Here is a 20291-nt window from a genome sequence, read left to right as displayed (position 1 = left end):
ATTCGTTCAACCTGCCGTTTAGCCCCGTTTATTATTTGCACCGTCGTTATCACTTGTATGGGCCTATATGTCGGTATCATCACTGTCATTAACAAATTACTCTAATGCTCGCTAAGCAGCCAGTGCTCTGGTGTAACGTTACACCTAAACACAGCTAAAGATAAGCGCAATGTGGTGTTTGCGGTTTCCTCCTTTTAAAATGAAATGGCGCGGTAAACACCAGGACACAACAGCACGATTTAAATATAAACTGTATGTAGTGGTGGTTCACATTAGAAAATGTAGTAATTAAATGAAATAAATAAATGAAGAAAGAGGAGGGAAACTGCCCGCTAATGCGATATAACATTAAAAGAAATTATATATAAATACATACATGTTATTAACGTTTAACTAAAGTTGGCACAAATGTTGGCACAAAATGCATTTAGCCGATATTTACACTGACCTATTATGTCAACCAGAAAGAAATGTAACAGAATATTCACACTCTAATGAGACTTAATGTATATTACAGAAAAAACATCACTATTAAACTCAATGTGAATTTTACGAAAAAGGTGGTTGGCTGTGTGCGTATACACCCTAAACCTGAAGCCATATTGCAGATGTACAAAGCAGCAACCTTGGTTTCTCACATATTACCCTGCGTCTTTTATTTATTACCAGCAGATAAACGGAGAGCCTGGCCAACACCCCACAAGGCCACAGGCAATTCAACACGCAAGGAATTCTCTCCACTCTGCTCTTACTATTGCATTTAAGCTGAGGCGACACAAGGTGTCCCATAATGTGCATTCTAGTTGCAGGCTATCACCTCGCTGGTACTTGCACATTATTTGGCCAACAGACATCAAACAAGCCGAGGGGGGAAAGGAGCGGCTGTGCGCCTATTTGTGCACTAAAAGTTAGAATAGACAAACACCTTCAGAGCAGGAAAAGACGCCACTGTGCCAATGGCTCTCAGGCTGTAAACCTAAATCAGGGTGTTTTTTTCACCCAGTTTACCGCAGGGGCTATTCACTTCTTTTGCTTCTGCAGATAACAGCCTGTCTGGCGGATCTAAATATCGCCATAAAGCCCTTCCCCTCCTTTTGTCTGAGCCACTATTGCGCAGCGGAAGCATCCGGTCTCATTGCCCACGGAGGTCGCTGTTGCCCCATTCACCTTCCCCTTCCCCTCCACTGCAGTGGTCGTAACCGAGGCCTTGTCTGGCGTGTCTGCGTCACTACTACTCACGGAAAACACTCACGGCTTTACCCCCTTAATCCCAAGTCCACGACGCATACTGCAGCTCAGCTTTGATCACGTTTAAATTCAGCACACATGCTCCCCCGGCTCGGGCTTATTTTAACGACAAAAAACAAGTGAAGAATTCTAAAAGGAAAACATTACAGGAGACAGGTTAAGAATATACACAACAGCCAGGCAGGCAGCCAGCCAGCCCTCCCCGATTTAAAAGCCAGGCAGGTTTATAACATGCTTCCATATCAGCTCTCCACAATGTTCAACAAATCCCAACATCTTTATGTCCCCCCGATTTGCTTTCCGTTTGGTTTCGATGTATGTAACTGGGGCAATTAAGACAGTTTCATGTTGCAGAGTTAGAAATGGACCCCAACAACATGAAACTACCTAAACCACTCGACAGTCGATCCGGGCCTCAAGTGAAACACAATCAGCCAATTCCTAATACACCGTGGTGGTCGGTTCCGTCATCAAGTGTCCACAAAATTCGTCTGTACTGAGAAAGTACAAGTGTATTGTACACACTACAGTGAAGCCGCTGCAACAGGGGCGCAAAAAATGGGACAAATTCACAAATGATGAATGGACTTACCCGATCCCCCCGAAATGTTAATCCCAGTATTCCAAAAAACTAAAGCCGAAGAATGTTTTATCCACAGTGCATCTGTGCAGTTCAGATTTCTAGCTGAGAGCCGGGCCTCCTCTCCGTCTGAAAGGCTCTCCCACGACTGAAGCAGCTCTTAGAGGAGAGGGAGAAACCTCATATACCAGCCAGTCATAAAACTCTACAATAGCCGGCTGGGCATACAGCTAGACGGCTTATAGCCTAATATCTTAATTATTTCCGATGGCCATTACATTAGCCCCTAGAAACATTTCGAACCCGGTTCACAAAAAAACAAGTCAATCCCCAGTGAGGGGAGCACGTCTTATTTTGGAGTTTGAATTTCAAACAAAGCCTTTCTACTTCTGTGTACTAATACACTTTGACTAAAATATATGTAAACCCACAGTACAAAAATACAAACAGCTACTCCTTAATGCGAGCTGATAATTTATTAAGCATTACACAAAAACACAATGTCATATGTACACAGAAATATACAATAAAAACATTCCTCCTTCACTTTGCGCACCGTTTTTTTTTCGTGTAAACGTCCTCAAACGTGAATAGAGATTCAATTTATACATTTAGCTCATACATAGAATAGACCTATATCATGGTGGACTACATCTAATGGTCATAGGTGAATTATTATTCTTCCCTTGGTGATACATGGCCGGGGGGGGGGGGGATAATCCAGGTTTAAAAAGGAAAAAAAATGTAGTAAACCTGTGTGTAACATGCAATTCCAATTGAAAATAAAATAAATTCATATTTGTTTGGCTAAATTTAGAGGAAGATTATTTTCCAGCGGTGGAGGGAGATAGTGGGCAATTTAAACCACCCTCCACAATGGGGCACAATGTGTGTGTGAGTGTGTGTGTGTGTTGTGTGTGTGTTTGTTGTTTTTTTTTTTTTTTTTTTAAATTGCATTGATTTGACTCCACTGACGACACTATCCAACCATACCACAGAGGTGACAGAAACGTGTCGACAAATACAAAAAAACACAACATCAGAAAACAATCAAATAGAACCTCTAACATTCATTTTTTCCTTTTTTCTCTTTTCTCAGTAGCTTACAGAGGACGATGCCTTGACATTAAGCGTGTCTGGAAATAAAAGAAACTTGTACCCCACAGTGAAATGAGTCATGTTGACAAAGTGGTGGAAGGAGGGTGGAGTGGAGTGGGGTGGCTGGCTGGTAGGAGGAGGAGGGGGGTAGTAATGGATTTCACCATTATTATTTTTTTCTTCTATTTTCAAATAGTGGTCACCTCTTTCATCACGAAAATCCGTAGTTGGAGGTGAGCTCCCGGATCCTGTTCTCTCGCGTCATTTTCTTCAGTTTCATCCTGCGGTTCTGGAACCAGATTTTGACCTGTCTGTCCGTCAGGTGGACGCTTTTACTGATCTCTAGGCGGCGCTCTCGGGTCAGGTACATGTTGAAGAGGAACTCCTTCTCTAGCTCCAGTGTCTGGTGCTTGGTGTAGGGACAGCGTTTCTTCCGGCCGCTTTTTGCTGTCAGCCAGTTGGCCGTGTTTTCACTTTTTGGGTCTCCTAAAGAAAAAGAGCAGAGAGATGGAGGGTTTTTTTTTTTTTACGCACATGCAAAATGAGGCACTGTGTGTGTGCTTGTGTGTATGTGTGTGTGTGTGTGTGAGGGGGAGAAAGAGAGTGAGGGAGTCTGGCAGTGTGTGTGTGTGGTTATCTTTGTATATGCACATATTACAGTAACACAAGTATGGACATGTGTATGTGTGTGTGTGTGTGTGTGTGTGTGTGTGTGTGTGTGTTATGCGTAAAGTATGCTTTGTTAGACTTGTAATTGAAATGTGCCAAAATAGTTACAAAATATTACATAACACTGCATTTTACGTCAATCGTCCAGTGAGATAGAAACATTATTTTAGCATCACAAATGGAGTAACATTAGAGAACCCTTATGACACAGAAAAAATATGAAGGCCTACACTGCTACATGTAGGCCTACGCTCTAGGGTATTTTACGCAGCGGTCAAAGGAAACACTGGCTAAGGCTTCAGGTATTTCAAATGTATTATATTCTATTATCTAAAAATAATTCCTCAGTGTCATATCACACTGTAAAACTGGATAGCTAAAGCAAATCTAGCTTTGCCCTATATGACCTAATCCATAGCTCATGTTTGAACTTTACGCATTATATTTCCGGACGTGTTCATGCACAAATACACAATTTTAATGCATTTACACTAAAGTAACTTGTAGCATTAGAGTGAAAAACGATGATATGCTGATGCAAACTTTTCAGACCCGTGTCTTGACTTGTTACTGCAGCCTAACCAGTAAAATGGAATTTGACAGGTGCCATTAAAAAACGCGCCGCTCTACCTGCATGCAAACTAAAAAAAAAAAAAACACAGTGCAGGACCACACCTATATTATGAAGCGTGTTTACCTTTTGTGGGTTTTGCTGGTCTCTCTTTGTCATGCTCCTCTGCCTCGTCAGCTGAGGAGGCTTCTGCATCCGAGGACTCTCGCGTCTCCTCGGTCCCCGGTGCAGCGTGAGGCTGCAGCAGGTCTGCTTTCGCCGAGGACACGGGCTCCTCGGTGTTTCTTCCTTCCTGCGCCGTGGCTGGAGCAGAAGTCGAAGTTGGTGGCGTGTGGAAGCGAGCGGGAGCAGTGGGGTGTAGGCCAAAATGAGAATGGGAAGGGTTCGGCTGGGGGCCGTTGGTGTTGTAAAGTTTATGAGAATGTGCGTGCGTCTGAGACAAGCGGAAGTAGCCCGGCACAGGCACTGAGCCTCCGCCGCCGCCGCCATCGGTAACTGTACAAGAACTCGACCCGAGGCCGGCGGCAGTTAACCTCGAATATGTAAGATCTTCGGCGGTGGAGGCTTTAGGGCACTTCGGCTGCTCATACAGGCAGTAGGTGCTCTCTTCCTTAATGTTCTGCGGGAACGAGCAGGGCGCGACCTGAGGACCTACCGGGTGCTCTTGGTCCATTCGACATGACCTCTGCGCGTCCATCCACATCTCCATGCTGGACATATACGCCCCCGAGGCGGACACCATGTTTTGGGGACCCACCTCGCTCCGCTTACCCATACCTGGGAAGTATCCATAGTTGTGTAGTCCGTAAGGCACTTCTGTAGCGCTGCTATGAGGCACGCACACCGCGCTCCCTGTATAGTGACCTCCGCCGCTTTCGGTGCGGCCACTGATCAGAGAATCCACTAAAAACGCATTTCCTGACGGGCTGTCCGAACATGACATTATTGTGGTGTATTTTGGCGAAGGGAGAAGATAGCCCTTTCTGGCTGACATTTCTTGTACAAAACATGCTGGATATGATTAGAGGCACCCCCCTCTCCGCCGTGCGGACTGTAAAACCAATGGAAATGCTGGAAGATGGGCAGTCCCTCCCACTCCGTGGCTACGTAGCAGCCGGAGCGATATCCATCATGGAGCTGAGGCAGAGAAAGGAGACAGCACAGCAATCAGTGTGTTCCCTCACCTCGCCTTAATGCACCACCATTACCCCCGTACAAGGGGCGAGGTCTAACACGATACAAAGTTTAAAAATACATTTTTATGGAAAATTCTGCAGTTATCGGACGCATTCTCGGAACAAGCTTTAGAAACACCTCTCAACTGTACAAACCGCTAAATGCTGTCTGAAGCACTGATTGTACCTTTTCTACATGCAAATCAAATGTTACCACAAAGCTCAACAATAGATGCAACACAGATTTGCAAAAACCTCAAACCCATGAGCTGATATGAGAGACTTGGGTGCAACTTTTGCCTGAAGCTGAACAAAACAGCCGCCTTTATTACAAAAAGTAAATAAGTAAATAAAAATACTACTTTACATTAGGAAGATGTGGCCTAAAGGTGGCAAATCAAGTTTGAAAGTATGTGGCTGCTGAAACCCACCAACAAAGACATAAAATAACAAAGCCATGGGACTTAGTGGTAATAAAGTGTTTTGAACTGTAGGGAGAATTCGCCTTTGGCGAAATGACTTGGCAAAGAGCCGTTTTATATGGTGCATCCTTTAGCCCGAAGACAGTCTGAGTTCTTCCGCACTAAAAGCAAATATGTTAAGACTGATGTCGCAAGGAACTAGAGTGAGTAATATCAAACATACTGCTTTGTTCATTTGTTCAGATTTTCGTTTATATATTTTTTCCACAGGCTCTGTCATCCTCAATATCAAGTTTACATCGTTCAACTGTAACATTCTGTGCTGCTAAAATTACTATATTACGTCAAACATAACCCAATAATCTTATAACTTAACCTAATAGTTTGGACTAATATTGAATTATGGAAAAATTCTGAATTAGCGAGGCTAAGCCCGTGCGTAAACAAAGCCAAAACATTTCCCTGTCACAAGTAAATTCAATTAAAGTTACAGAAACGGGGGAGAAATTATTCCAAAGATAATTAATTCAATATTTGACGGATTATTGAAACCTTACAGCGTTACATTCCTGAAATACCGATTATAAAAGGACGTACAGTAACTTCCTGAAAAGAAATTCATACTTTATTAGAGCCTGTATTAAGCTTTGGTTTTCTCTTTATGATAGCTATATAAACTTTATGCGCATATAATTTTACATTTCACATCAAGACATGAAAATATTTTTTCATGTATCTATTTGAAATTATGATTTGTATTAGTAGTGGTTATATTTCTGCGTCTTTTCACTGTTTTAGTGTCTGGAAACGAGTTCATTTCTACCCGAAGTCATTACGCACAACACAAAAAAATTGCAAAACCTGCATTTACTTTCATTCAAAGGGGTTTGGAGCAAAAAACGTAATCTTGTTTCACTGCAGCATTAATTTGTATTTCATTTAAACACCAGATAACAGAAACTGTGCTCTGTATACAAATTTAAATTGGTGAAAATGCTAAAGAATATTGATCACGGCGTCGTGAGGGAACAGTCACACTGTGCCTGAGCAAAGCGACATAAAGCTTGCACATACAAGTCATCCTGTCGGTCCAATTTGGGGCAATAAGGGCCACAATAAAACTCTCCTTCCATCTCGTAGTGTCCTTGGCCATGTGCACTCTATTGCTCTCTCTCCAGGTTGAAGTTAATCTCGGCCAGCTTTGCCATTACCAGGCCCAGGTGGCCGCTCGCCCCCCGGGTTTGTTTGCAGCCTGTTGTACTGAAACGAGCAAATTTGGGAGAAATTCATAAATTGAGCCCATTTAGGATTTTCAAACGCTCTTGTCATTGACAGCTCATTTATGCACACTGGCGACTGTAGCGCGTCGACGGTGGACATTTGTCAATCACCTCTCCACAAAACGGCACATATTTCAAATGACTTAAATGACTGGAAGTTGCTTGTGGGTTATTTATGCGTGTATGTATATAATACAATAACCTGTTTAAAAAGCTAAATTATATATTATAGAAATATATAAATTAAAGAGCATTTTCTGCAGTGTGGGGAGTTTTTAAAGACAAAGGCCGTGCGCCGAGCTGTTGCGCCCGTTTAGCAAAATTCCCCAAAAACCATAAAATAATTCACTACAGTGTTAGCCCACTACAAACATACAAACTAACAGCAATAGGTCCCAAAGTCTGTGTACTCTTCCCCACAGTGGCCTGTTCCTTATGGGACATATGAGCCAGTAAGGAAACTAAATACATCAATTAATTATGTGCGCCCAGTATTAAATTGTTCTGGCCTGCACACTTCATGGTGTTGTACCGGCGTTGAGGCCTATCGATATCTTTGTGTTACAGTTATTAATTGTAGCTATTAAATCTTCATTTTCACAGCTGCCCGGCTATTATATCCTCAAAACAGTTTACTCTGACCACTGACTTTGATCAGGCCCATATAATCGTGGCCGAAGAGGCCGTTTGAGTCATATCATGTTCGTCCCGAGTGCAGTTATGAACAATAATGCGGCGTTTTATTACATCCAGCGGAAGCATTTATTTTTCACGAGAGACAAAGGAGAAAGAGAGTCAGTTCGCACACACACGCACTAAGGTCCAAGATAGCCACTCGCCACCAGCCCTGACACCGAATAGCCTCATAGTGCAAGATATGTGTCTATATGACAGGAAGGAAAAGGGAGAAGCGATTGGTGCCCTATCACAATCAAACTGTTTTCTATAATAAGTGCTTTTATACACTTGGCACGTACAGAGAGTAATGTGTTTTGGAAGGACGTCAGATGTCGTTAGCGGATTCTTTGAAGAAGGAGGAGGAAGAAGAAGATTGAGCACACTACAAGCCAGCTGCTGTGATTTAAGATGAGCTGCGTTAGTATGAGAAGCAGCTGAAAAAAATGAAATCATTTGTTGTGCATCCAGCACCCACTGCTTACTGTTGTATCGTTAAGATACTGACTGCATCCCATTTTAAAAAAAAAAAAATCATTAAGGCAGACTTTCCTCCCAAATCCAAAACATTTGTGGTTAGACTGGACGGGGTTTGCGGATCTCTCCAGGTACACGTCGGCCATGCTATACTTCAACCATTAAAAAGCTCAAGCTCAGCAAAATGAATAGCACATGCAGCATGAAGGCTTGGCACAGATGTGTTGCCTTATTAGGGCCCCCAGGAAGACTTTCTCTACCACACGGCCCAGTGAGCACAAGAGAGAAATGTGGAAACTAAACACAAAAACGGCTCCTATCTTTAACCAGCAGGCCTCGCGTGCAAGAGTAGAGTCGAATGGGGTGAACACTCAGAAAGTTTGTTTCTCGTGGCAGAGCAAACTATTCAAGCTCCACGCCGTGTTGAAACAGCAGCTTTTTTTTTTTTTTTACCTGCGTGCGTTCGAGGTGAGCTTGGAGACGGAAAAGATCCACGGCCATGACATTGGTCCCAATAGCGCCGCCCGGTGGTCAGAGGAGAGTCTAATCCCGAGTGCAGCAGTCGCCACTGCACTGATTCGAGGTGGATAAACCACACGAGGGGGAAAAGCCTCTCAAATGAAGTCGATGCAGCCAAACAAGCAGAGGCTTTTCCTATCCGTCCTCTCTCCCTGTCGTTGCTCTCGCCTCCTTGGTAACACAGTTAATAACCTTGGGTCTCAGACGGTTTATTGCACTGCACTCCAATTGTACAAATGCTCCAGACTCTCAGACAGCTTTTTATGGCCGCGTTGCTGCGGCAACGGGGAGGATGTCCCGTAATTAGGGACGGAATTCCAGCGCGCAGTAAAGGATGCGCAAGGCAAGGCCGGACTATGGCAGAGAGAGGCAACCATAAACTTCAGCCTCTCTCCCCGCGTTTATGGCCCTTTTGACTGTCATATATGAACGCCAATGCGCTGCGGCTAGCTTCCCATAAACACAGTGATAACAACAGCAAATATGGCGACCCTCGCCAAAGGAGAAGGCTGTTGGGGCAGTGTTTCCAAAGCCAATCAGCGAAATGACAGCTTACAGACACACACAGGCTACAGAGAGAGAAAGGGAGAGAGAGAAAAAGACGAACAGAAAATAAAATGTACATGGTGCAATGCTGAATGTTTGGCAACAATAAATGTTAGAGAGATAGATAAGCGTGGGCCACACTGGTTCAATACCAAAGATTGTCTTCAGATGGAATGCAAGAGTTGTAAAATATCTTATATGACTCAAAATGCTGTGGGTCACGGTTTAAAGTGATTGGGAAATGCAGCAGCGTGAGAGAATAAGAACATTTTTATATCTTGGATATTTATATTTATCTACATTTTCCATATCTAAGTTCCATAATTAAATATTTAAGATTATAGGACATTATGTTTAACAAGAATTGACAACCTTTTTAATTAATTTGTTCCTTTATTAACTTTTGTTTTCAAGTTGAAACGTAAACAAATGTTCAATTTGCATGAGGCACTGAGTGTTTGGGCCTTAGCAAGGTCGGACTGGCCATAATTTGCATGTGAGTCCTCAGATCTACTGCACTCCAATGCTTTTGTTATTGTTTTCTACATGCTCGGGCAAGTAAATGTGACAATTCTGCCCTAAGCGTGAGTTTAATGTGTTGATTCGGCGTGCGTAAAAATGATTCCCATGTGCGTATTTTTCTTTACCAGACCTACTTTTAAAACAGATAAGAGCGTGTGAAAAAAAAAAATCAAAAGAATGACCAGGCAGATATTTTTTCAATAATCTTTTCATTTGTTTTTATTATTTGGAAATATAGTATAATACACAATAGTTTGGGCATACCAAGCAGTTGATTCAATGCGATGACCCTGACCAGCCTTGCCCTGACAGCACACTTGAAAATGTAGCTTTTGTTTTTAAATCTTCTTTAGACCGCAAGTACCAAAGGATCACAAGTCATGAGAAAAATATTGTTATGCGCATTGATATTAGACCGAAGAGGCCCGCTGCATATATATATATATATATATATATATCTATACCTGTGTGAATATGTTGGGCGTGTACCTCAGTGCAACTCCACACGGATCCAGTGGACAAGCTTATCTCTCTGGTTTGGCCTGCATTATCAATATTCCACTGATAGTCTCCAAAAAAATCAAAAATCAAAAAGGGGAGAGCATGGATTTTGGGGTATTGAATGATAGTCAAAATATAAATACTCAGCCCTCATCCTGCAGGTTACAGGAAAGACGACCAAAAAAAGCTTCTTTCGAGGTCAACGCGAATCCCAATAAGCCTGTCTGTAATAATGGACTTGGTGTAGCCGTGGCATTAAAGGAGATAGGTAAACGAGTGGCTACAAAATAAATAAGCAGACAAAACAGAAACACCTTACATTCTCATCCGATCGGACTCATTATTTGGTCACACCAATATAGAATCAGTTATTAAAGTCACATGTTCGCCATCATCCTAAATCCACCACTTTTCTGATTTTAAAACAGAAAAAAGGTAAAATAAATCTTTTGATTACAAAATACACTGGGACAGTCAATTAGTGACTGTTAAAATTTTTTTTGTTTTGTTTTGTATTTTTTTCCCCGCATAAAAAGAAAATGAACAAGGCGCCTGTGAGTCACAATAACATTAACATGGGCCTTCGCACGCACGCACACAGTCTTCTTGGCGAGGACCAAAAAAATCCGTTTCTACATTTGCTCCCCCAAAAAACAGAGTCTGGAGAGCGAAATCAAAGTCCACAGACTGTCTGCATTCATGCTCACTCTTTAGGTTTTTCAGATCACAGGATACTGTTGTTGTCCTCGAACTTGAAATTAACCATTGAGCAGTGTTGCTGCCGCTGCTACTTTCGCGGCCATTGTGGTACACAGTGTACACTGGTGGGAGAGAGTCACAGCCGGGGGAGAGTCAGTCTGTAAACGCAGTGAGTCCCACAGCAGAGGACTGCATGAGCTCTTTTGACCCCCCACCTAAAGCAGAGGGTTAGACGTGTAATACTGTAATCTATCTCTGTTCAATTTCTTCTCCTTCATGCGACGATTCTGAAACCAGATCTTCACTTGCCGGTCGGTGAGGTTGAGCATCCGAGACAATTGCAGGCGCTTCTCCTTGTTAATGTACACACTGAAAAAGAATTCTCTTTCAAGTTCTCTGATCTGATATTTGGAATAAGGACACCTTTTCTTGCGGGTCCTCTGTCCACCTGGGAGGCAGGAAAAGAAATATCGGTCATAGAAAATATATAAACATTTCAAATTAGCCATGACTATGTTAGAAAAAAAAAAGATTTATACCGCCTGGATGTTACCTATATTACGCATGGGCGGATTTCCTCTACATAAAGTATTAATAACTTATTTCCCATTTCAACATGTCAACTGTCATATATAATGATATTATATTACACTGGAAAGATTACCAAACCCTTTGCTGCTGGTTCACTAGACAATACACTTGGGCTTTGACCTTTCCTAGCAAATGAAAACAACAAGCTGACTTTCAAATATAAGCAACTAACAGCTACAGGAAGGGGAGAACGTGCTGCATTGTACAGTTTATATGAAAATATTAGTTTTATAGAACACATAAAGGGGAAAATGTACAAGTGGGAACACAAACTCCATGATAGCTTTAACACAAGGACTCATGTGTGCTAAACCCTAAACCAGAGGCACCACCCTCATTACATGCAAATGTTCTTCTAAGGCTAAGAAACCGTGAAACAAGCACGTTTATAATACATAGAGTTAACGCAGGTCTAGTGTAGGAATTCACGTTCATAACTTGGGTGCTTTTTTGAGGTGGGGGTGAGGGGGGCACGTCACAGTGTGTTACAGAAAAATCACTGGCCTGTTGTCTTTCACGGCCAATTTCAATTCCAAACACGTGATCCTGCAGTTTATAACAAAGTTTTGTTGGGGGTGGGGGGGTCTACAGGCCCTCTATAAACCTTATATGCTTATAAAACAGCATATAAAATTTTTAACAGCAGCGCACAAGATTGCAAACTTTCTCTCATAACCAAGGCGCTGACTTTAATACGTACTGCTGCTGCCGGATTTCTCCTCATTGTTGCCGGAAGATAACTCCGGGCTGCTCGTCTCTTCCCGGGGCTCCTTCGCTTCGGTGTCCCGGCACGATGGCGCGTCCTCCGGCGCAGAGCTGTGTTGCTTGGTCGCCGTTTTGTCCCCTGAGTAGCCATTCGTGGAGGAGCTCTCCGAAGCGTTCCCGTACGCCGTCTCGTAAAACTGATCGAAGGCTTGTGGCAGCACGCCATTTCTGCCCACGTTCCCGTAGAAATTGGAGGCAGCGGACCCGGCGCTCGTATGATGGTGGTGGTGGTGGTGGTACGCGGCGGCGGCGGCGGCAGCGGGGCTGTTTTTACCGAACATGTCCCCCACGACGGCGGTTTGCGCCGACAGACAGTCCCGGTGCACCATGTCCTCCGCGCTGGGGTAGCACTGAGGCAAGTTCCCCCGGTGCGGCCATTTACCGGACGCGTCAATGGCTGCATAGTCCCTGAACGTCACCTCTCTGACGGGCTGGACCTGCGGCAGGTTAGAGGAGTAGGAGTATGTCATGGGGCGGGTGGACGGGGTCTGGGATAAAAACGAGGGAAGACCGGAGAAATCAGCCCCCGCCGATACGTAATAAGTGCAACTGGGCAAATACATGTTCGATCCGACGGGGACCCTCTCGTCAAAATCCATCATCGTAGTTCTCCCTCTACTATAACTCTATGTTGGGGTTTGATTCCTCTATAACCGCCCTGAACATGGCTCTGAAGCGCCGTGCCTCTTGCCTCTTTGAAGCAGGTTCGCTAAACAGAAATTTGGAGACGTAGGCTGACGTGGAGAGCCATCTCCATCCACTCCACGAAGGAGGAGGTCACGTGACCACGCGGCAGAAATTGACAGATTTTCTGTGTGTGTGTGTGTGTGTGTGTGTGTGTGTGTGTGTGTGTATGTGTGTAGGAAAGAGAAAGAGTGTGTGTGGGAGTGTAAGAGACATGACTGTTGTGTGTCCTAAGGCTTGACATTGGTGGTTTATCGCCATGTCGGCTCAAAAATGAATTCCTTAACATGCAACCAAGTCAAAAGAGGAGAGAAGTATAACTGAATGTTGGCTGTTAAAATAGAGAGGAGGGATTATAATCGAAGTTTTTGCCAAAATATCAATAACAATTTCGCAGATGCTGTGTGCTCTTCCACACTGAGTCTGTCCCTGGAAAAATATTTGTACGCATTTTACGCTTTTATGGTTTTTCCTAGTTTTTAAAATCACGTATAACACTGCATGAAAAACAAAACAAACAAACAACAACAACAACAAAAAAGATTCTGCATACTAACTTGTCCGAACCCTTACTGCCAATAACATTAACTAAACTGCCATTACTGTGCACAGATAACACAGGGCTAAATTGGAGGAAAGGAACAAGCAGCTTATCTCTGAATTCTCCTTTAGAAAAGTCTTAGTCATCATCATTTGGTGGTTTTACAGCGTAGCATTTGTCCCAGTGGGCATTTGGTTATCAGGGTCATGTTCAAAGTAGCGGCTAATGTTTCAACTGGCCACAGGCTTGTGCTAGTTCCAGTTTAACAAAGACCAAACTGAAACGTTGACAAATGCTGGAGAAAATCCTCAAATTTAAATTTAACAGTTAACAGAATCCCAACACAGTCGATGGAAATTTGGCTGTCTGTTAAACCTTGTATCAATAAACAAGTATCTTACATTTTAAGGTATTTGAGGTATTTATATTATTGTGATATTTTGTCGTCAGTCGCAGCAACAGAAGAAACCGACAGATAGATCTACAGGTTTTTTGTGGAAAAAAGCGCACGAATTGAGGGTTAAAGTCTGACGCCTGCAATCATTAAAACAGTCTGCTCAACAGTGAAATGTTACAAGCCCTTTAGAAAAATAAACTTATCCTGTTTTTAAATGATCCTCGTCTTATTGCGTTGTTTTGTCCTCATATTAACATTTAATGGCTCCACTAACATCTCCAAAAATCGCACACATTCGAAGCTCGCTCCACTTTTACGCACGGCTATTTCTTCACGTTTTGGTGCAAATATTTATTCGAATGTGCGTCGTTCAGTAAGAAGACAGCTTCCAGAAATTTACAAGGCACTTTTATATTCTGATGAATGATCATTTCGTCAGTTGCCTGTTTTATTTTCCCTATTTCTTCCCATGACGCATATACACATACATTTGCAAATGCCATCAACATACACACAAAAAAGGGCAAAAGGTTGTTTTAGAAAGATAATGTTGCGGAGGAGTTTAAAATACCTGCAGCTAAATTTTGCAGTTGTGATTCGAAATATATTAGCAACACTGGTCATTTGAATGTGAATATCTGAAATATTTTGAGGCCACAAATGAGCACATTGGAAAACGCAGATAATAGTGGACCTGAGATTTAGGTTCCATGGAGGCTAAAGTAAATTAAGATAATAAATACACTGAATCTTTTGAAATGCAGAGATTTCCTCCATTTGATTTAGTAAACATGCCACACTGCACATTCCCTGGCTCTCCCTGCTCTCAGGCCACCGTGGAGCTTGTTTTGGAGAGGCTGCAACCTGACTCTAATGTGCTGTGAATGGGAGACCTGAGCTCGGATTAAGACCGCCGCGGCTGGCCGGGGCCCCACAGCCCGATGTGTGCATATAGGGACCCAAGGGGCTCCTGATGGCACATGTGAAACACAACCTTAAAATATCACACACACTAAGACGGCGCAAAGTACCAAACTAACGCCCTGCGAGTGTATGAAAACAGGAAAAACCCATGCAGTCTGTGCGCTATCCACCGTCCCGCTTACAGGCCGTTTTATTTGGATAAATTGCAGGGACACAAACAACTCCAGTGTCTTTGAGACCACACGCTCCGCCTCTCAGTCAATCCAGACAAATTCTACGAGTCGTGCTGAAGCTTTTAAGCTGTAATTGAGCACAGGATGCCCAGGAAAACCAAAGCCAGCTCTGCACAGACCTGCGTTTTTATAGCTGCCATAGTATTCTTGCTGCTCTTTTTTTTCTTCCCCGGCCAGACAGACACCACAAAACTGGCCAAGCGTGATAGGAAGTCGCCACCTACACGGACTCAAAGTCAACAGCTGAGGATTTCCAACGACACAGAACATGTACACAACTAAGGTAAGATTTCTGTTTACAATAAATGAGACTATATCTGACCATACGACTGAATAATCACGTGCAAATTGATCATTTTTTAAAAAAAAGAATTGTCCTGAAAATAGAAACAACCAGAAAAAATTAAAAGCCTATTTTAGGACAAATGTGTTTTGCATTAGAGGAAGTCATTCTGCTGATCCTCTGACCATCCTACTTTTTTTTCTTCTTCTTCATCAAAACTGCAGTCTGGCGCTGCATAAAAGCCTCTCAAAGCCAAAGCTTTGTCTGTACTATACGGTCGAATTCAAGTTCGGGGGAGGGAGCGACTCTTTCACTCACTCACACACACACACACACACACACACACACACACACACACACACACACACACACACACACACACACACACACACACACACATACGAGAGAGCGAGAGAGAGAGAGAGAGAGAGAGCAAAGGGCCCACTGTGCCCCGGATGGAGTTCCATTAATTGCTGTTGCATTTACGCAGGCTTTAGGTTACAAGATTGGTCGATAGTGTGAGGCTGGAAGTGTAGGCTGAGGAAAAGTCAAATGAACTTCACATTAATAGTGAATCATAAGAGATGTTGTGCACTTAATATACTCTGTGGTCTGGGTTAGAATTGAATTCTAAACACTAAACCACTGATACTAACAACACAGTCGTGATGTTAAGTTGGAGAATTGTCACCAAACCTCTTGGTGGGATCCTCTACTTAAATTCAACTTTCACTTAACATGAACAGATTTTCGACAAAAAAGAAACACATGTTCTAGAAAACAGACATGAACTGACTTTTGATAAATACAAGACAAGCTATGCATTTACGCAGGGACACCGCTGTTGCTTGCATGTCTTAATGTTTTCGTACCTTTATCCAAACACACACACACACACACGCACTGGATTGGCGTTTTTGGATTAAATAGAACACTCGAATCAAACAATTCTATAAATACGCAATATCCACACTATATATACCTATATATATATTTACTTTGAATTAAGAGGAACCACTAGTGCAGAGGTTTTGTCAGGAAGAGAACGCGACAAACAGACTGCCCAGTCCTCGCGCCATAAAACCTTGTTAGACAACAAGTAAACAATCAAGCGTGGGGTGGATGTGAAAGTACAGTTTAAACGCCACGTCAGGTATAGAACAGGCTGTAAAGGACGTTAAATAGGGCGCATTCAGAGTCGGGTAAAGAAACCTCCTGGAGTTTAAGTCTTTTAAGTGGAATAAAAAGCTCCAGAGCTTTAGTTCAAGCGGTTTTGTTGTCATTGTATGGTAGACAAAAAACAGAAGGAACAGCCACCACACCTGCGCCTCAAAGCATCTATTGACTCTACTCTTGATCCCGAAATGAAAACATTGGTGTAACAGCGGTGTAACGTGCTGAGCCGGAGGCCGAAAAGATACACAGGGTTGTCTGACTATACAATAAGAAAACGGGTGCCAATTGTGACCCTTTAATGCGCATATTCTAATACACGCATTAAAAATGTCACAAATTACTAATGAAGCTTTGTAACGCGCACACTAACTAGTGGCCGCACAACCCAACAAAATGCAGACAAGGCTGAGCTAATTAATAAATCTATCATTTACAGACCATACTGATTCAGCTGAAAATATAGAAATTTACATGTTAATTTGTGTTTTGTTTGTATATTATGTGTTTTTAAAAAAAAGTGTTTTTGAACTTGAATGGTACATGGTCTTGGCTCAGGCAGTTATCATGTTGCTGGCTACATTGATACGAGCCTGGAGTCGCGGGGAGGATTGTAAAACCATCAGACTGAAACATGAAACAATCAAGAGGCTCGAGCACAAATGAACGGGCAGGGGGGAAAATATCTCAGTAAATTTGAACCTGATTTCGGCGAACAACTGTTGATTTATCCACAGGTGACAGAAATGTGGGCCGACAGCGATGGCGACGACAGACGGGCCAGGCTGGACCACACAGGGGCCGTTGCAGGGGGAAACTGACCAACTCCACGGTCAACGGGAGCACCCTCCGACGAAAACCAGTGGAGACTCACAATACTGGATTAGCCCTGCAGAGGGTATCCTGGGAGACGAGGCGTCAGGAGGAGCGGGCCTGTACAAAAAGGACATAAAATTGACTTTAGTTGCGGGATACATGAAAATTTTAAACAGGAAAACAAGAAAAAAGGGAAAAGGAATAACAGAAAGAAACGAGTAGCAATTTAAGTGCAGCGAAATGGTTTCAATTAATCTGAAAAATGAACTAACAATGCACAAACTAGGCTACTGCGTCAGAAAATCGTGTGTGAAGTGAACAAAAACACATTTAAAGCATCAGAAACCGAATTTCCATTTAAATCCCAGTCTTCGGATTGTATGATCAAAACAAAAATCAAATTTCTATTAACAAACAGAAGAATCGCATTGAGCCAAGTGAATAGTAGACTTGTGTTATTTGGGGGTGGGGGGGTGGGATTCTCCTTTGGCTGCGTTAATTAAGAAAAGCCTGCAGGCTATAGTTTGATATTGGTTTTCAGCATCTCGCTGTGCGTTTGGCTTTAGATGTGATCTGCTACAGCAAGGTAGAATAGAATCGAGTATTTAACAGTCTTAGATGTTCATTTGATATTATATTAGGGAAACATTCACGTCAAACCTGCGCAACGCTTTACAGATTATTTTGTGAAGAAAGTTTGAAAGTTTTTTTTTTTTTTTTTTTTTTTTGCGGTTTTTTAATCTCCTGACAGATTTTTGGTGGTTTTCCGGATGTAAAAATCTGTTCACTGTTAACACGGAGACAAACGTATTCAACTGCGTCAACTGGATCAGAGTTATTCGGACCTGGTTGATTCAGTGAGCGACGGAATTCAACGAAAACATCGGAACAAAATTAAATTTCCGGCTCTTCACTATGGTGTGCACCTTATGAACACTATGGAATATTTTCTAATCAATTTTGTTTAATCCAAGCTCAAATCATGATAATGTGCGAATCTCGCGGCTCGATTCATTTTTAGTTTCGTTCACAGATCTAAATGGATCCTGATTGTTATAGAGGATGGTCAACACATCACCATACAATAACAACTGAAAGGACATACACATGGAATTATTGGCATTAGCCTTAAAATACATTTATTTTGGATTAAAACAATAACCCTGTAACATCAGGCTATTGTCTGGACCTGGCGCGACCATGAATGTTTTTTAAAAACATTTTCAGAGATACACATATTTCCACAGTCTTTCGAGTCGCCATTTAAAAACTCTTTTTTATAAGGAACTAAATTATCATGAAAAACATACTTCAGCGTGTAGGCCAAATGCAAACTATTTAAAGGTTTAATTTAAAGGTTTGCTCCACAAATTAGTCGGATTATACCTTTATACCTTCAACAAGTTCATGTTTATATTTGACTTGAATTAACGCCAAATGTGTATTTTGTGTGTTTAGGAGAGCTAATTCAATGTGTTTATATGAAAACACAAAGGCCACGCATCCGACGCATACACAGGCTACTCGCTGTGTATCTTCCTTATAAAGCGCACCTTGTCTATACAGTATTCATAAATGCACACAGTAAATTATGTGGCATTTATGTTTGAAACCAAATGAGATGATCTATGAGGTTATCAGGACAGGAAATGTCCGTCTGTGGGGGAATAAGGCGCCGGCTGGGACATGGAGGAGGCTTTCACATAATCTCGGTCAAGTGCTTCTATTTGACCGCTGTCACGGTCTTGGATAAGCTTATGTCTGCTCCGGTCTCTGTGGTGTATTACGAGATTATCTTCCAAACTCGCGTTTTCAAGCTTGACCAGAGCTATATTATTGAATGGCTGAAGGTTGCAGGCCCTCGCCTCCATTACGCACCGAGACAGCGAAGGTCAATGTAAAGAGCAATGCCCTGTCTGTGTTCAGCCATGTCTGACAGCCAGGCGAGAGACATACAAGATCCAGGCCAGGCTACTTGTTATGCGGTCTAACTGACTCTTTCACTGATCCGAAAGCCGCACAGGTATCTATATGTTCAGTAATAAGTTTTCTGCCTCAGTTACATATAGACCATCTCTGAGGATGTGGAATGGAGGCAAAACAGCACTTTTGAATTCATGCCACAAAAAGAAACCATGACTTCAAATTTTCTTTAAAACTGTCTTTTTAAATGTCGGCCTAACATGGTATTAAACTCAAAAATGGCACAGACTAAAATATTTTGTTTGAAAACGAACTTTAAATAATAGACGTTTCATTCTTACGTCACTTTCTTCACCTATTTGTGACTTGAAGTGAATATCAACGATAGATGGAACTACAGGTGTGTTTTTTTTGCATTTAAAAAAAAGAGGTTAGTTTATTTTCTCTCTCTTTTTTTCTTTTTTTTCTAAGTGCTAAACTGTAATTCACGGTTTTTCCTTAGTGTGGCAGCAGAACTCAATTCATGAGCAGTGATTGAGTCCAGCCTCCTGCGCTTTCCTGCTGCAGCCGCTGGGCTGTCCCAGCAGAGATGGCTCATGATAGGAGAGAGGGATAGGCGGAGCGCCGCGCTGTGAGCTTTGGACTGTCACGTTATGTCTCAGGCTGGAGGCGGGACCAGCAGGCTTGTTTTGGTTCTGAACAAACCAATGAGAAGCGGCTGTGCTCTGCCAAAGCCAACGAGCTGCAGCTCACTTCACGTCACTGCAGTAAACTTCCGCTCTAAAGCTCCAGCTCTTCCGCTCTTGTGTGTTTTTGGACTCCGGGATGCTCTGAGCAGTCAGACATCTTCCTTTTTTAAAACCCCATCTCTGAGCTTATTGTATAACACGTGCGCGCTCCGCTGTGCTTACGTCAGAGGACGTGGGAGAGAGGCGACGCAGCATTCCGTGCTCGCGGACATAGTGTCTCAAATGGCTCT

The 20291-nt window shown here is 42.6% G+C and overlaps 2 protein-coding genes across 3 annotated transcripts; both read right to left on the bottom strand.

Moving 5' to 3' along the window:
* Positions 1–2285: 2285 nt before the first annotated feature.
* Positions 2286–8934, bottom strand: LOC108877237 (homeobox protein Hox-A10). 2 transcript variants are annotated; one of them, XM_051066019.1, is made up of 3 exons: positions 8649–8934; positions 4293–5303; positions 2286–3412 (listed from the first exon to the last, which is right to left on the bottom strand). In XM_051066019.1, exons 2-3 carry the CDS (start codon positions 5158–5160, stop codon positions 3138–3140), a joined length of 1143 nt encoding a protein of 380 aa, XP_050921976.1. In that variant the 5' UTR covers positions 5161–5303; positions 8649–8934; the 3' UTR covers positions 2286–3137. The 2 variants fall into 2 exon arrangements, with proteins under 2 accessions (XP_050921976.1, XP_018522723.1); XM_018667207.2 differs by lacking the exon at positions 8649–8934 and having other exon boundaries at positions 4293–6100.
* A 1046-nt stretch (positions 8935–9980) lies between these two features.
* On the bottom strand, positions 9981–13182 carry hoxa11a (homeobox A11a). The gene is made up of 2 exons (XM_018667321.2): positions 12274–13182; positions 9981–11430 (listed from the first exon to the last, which is right to left on the bottom strand). The coding sequence occupies exons 1-2, from the start codon at positions 12938–12940 to the stop codon at positions 11198–11200; spliced, it is 900 nt and encodes a 299-aa protein (XP_018522837.1). The 5' UTR covers positions 12941–13182; the 3' UTR covers positions 9981–11197.
* Positions 13183–20291: the final 7109 nt, after the last annotated feature.

The sequence above is a fragment of the Lates calcarifer genome, linkage group LG3 (assembly GCF_001640805.2).
Source record: "Lates calcarifer isolate ASB-BC8 linkage group LG3, TLL_Latcal_v3, whole genome shotgun sequence".
Classification (NCBI taxonomy): domain Eukaryota; kingdom Metazoa; phylum Chordata; class Actinopteri; family Centropomidae; genus Lates; species Lates calcarifer.
The sequence above is the reverse complement of the archived record's forward strand: the minus strand, read 5'-3'. Positions and strand labels throughout refer to the sequence as shown.

Coding starts and splice junctions, on each gene's coding strand:
- LOC108877237 (XM_051066019.1), bottom strand. CDS start 5,160: ATGTCAGCCAGAAAGGGCTATCTTCTCCCTTCGCCAAAATACACCACA. Junction 3,413..4,292: donor ACCAGCAAAACCCACAAAAG/GTAAACACGCTT, acceptor CTTTTTCTTTAG/GAGACCCAAAAAGTGAAAAC.
- hoxa11a (XM_018667321.2), bottom strand. CDS start 12,940: ATGATGGATTTTGACGAGAGGGTCCCCGTCGGATCGAACATGTATTTG. Junction 11,431..12,273: donor GGAGAAATCCGGCAGCAGCA/GTACGTATTAAA, acceptor CCTGCCTCCCAG/GTGGACAGAGGACCCGCAAG.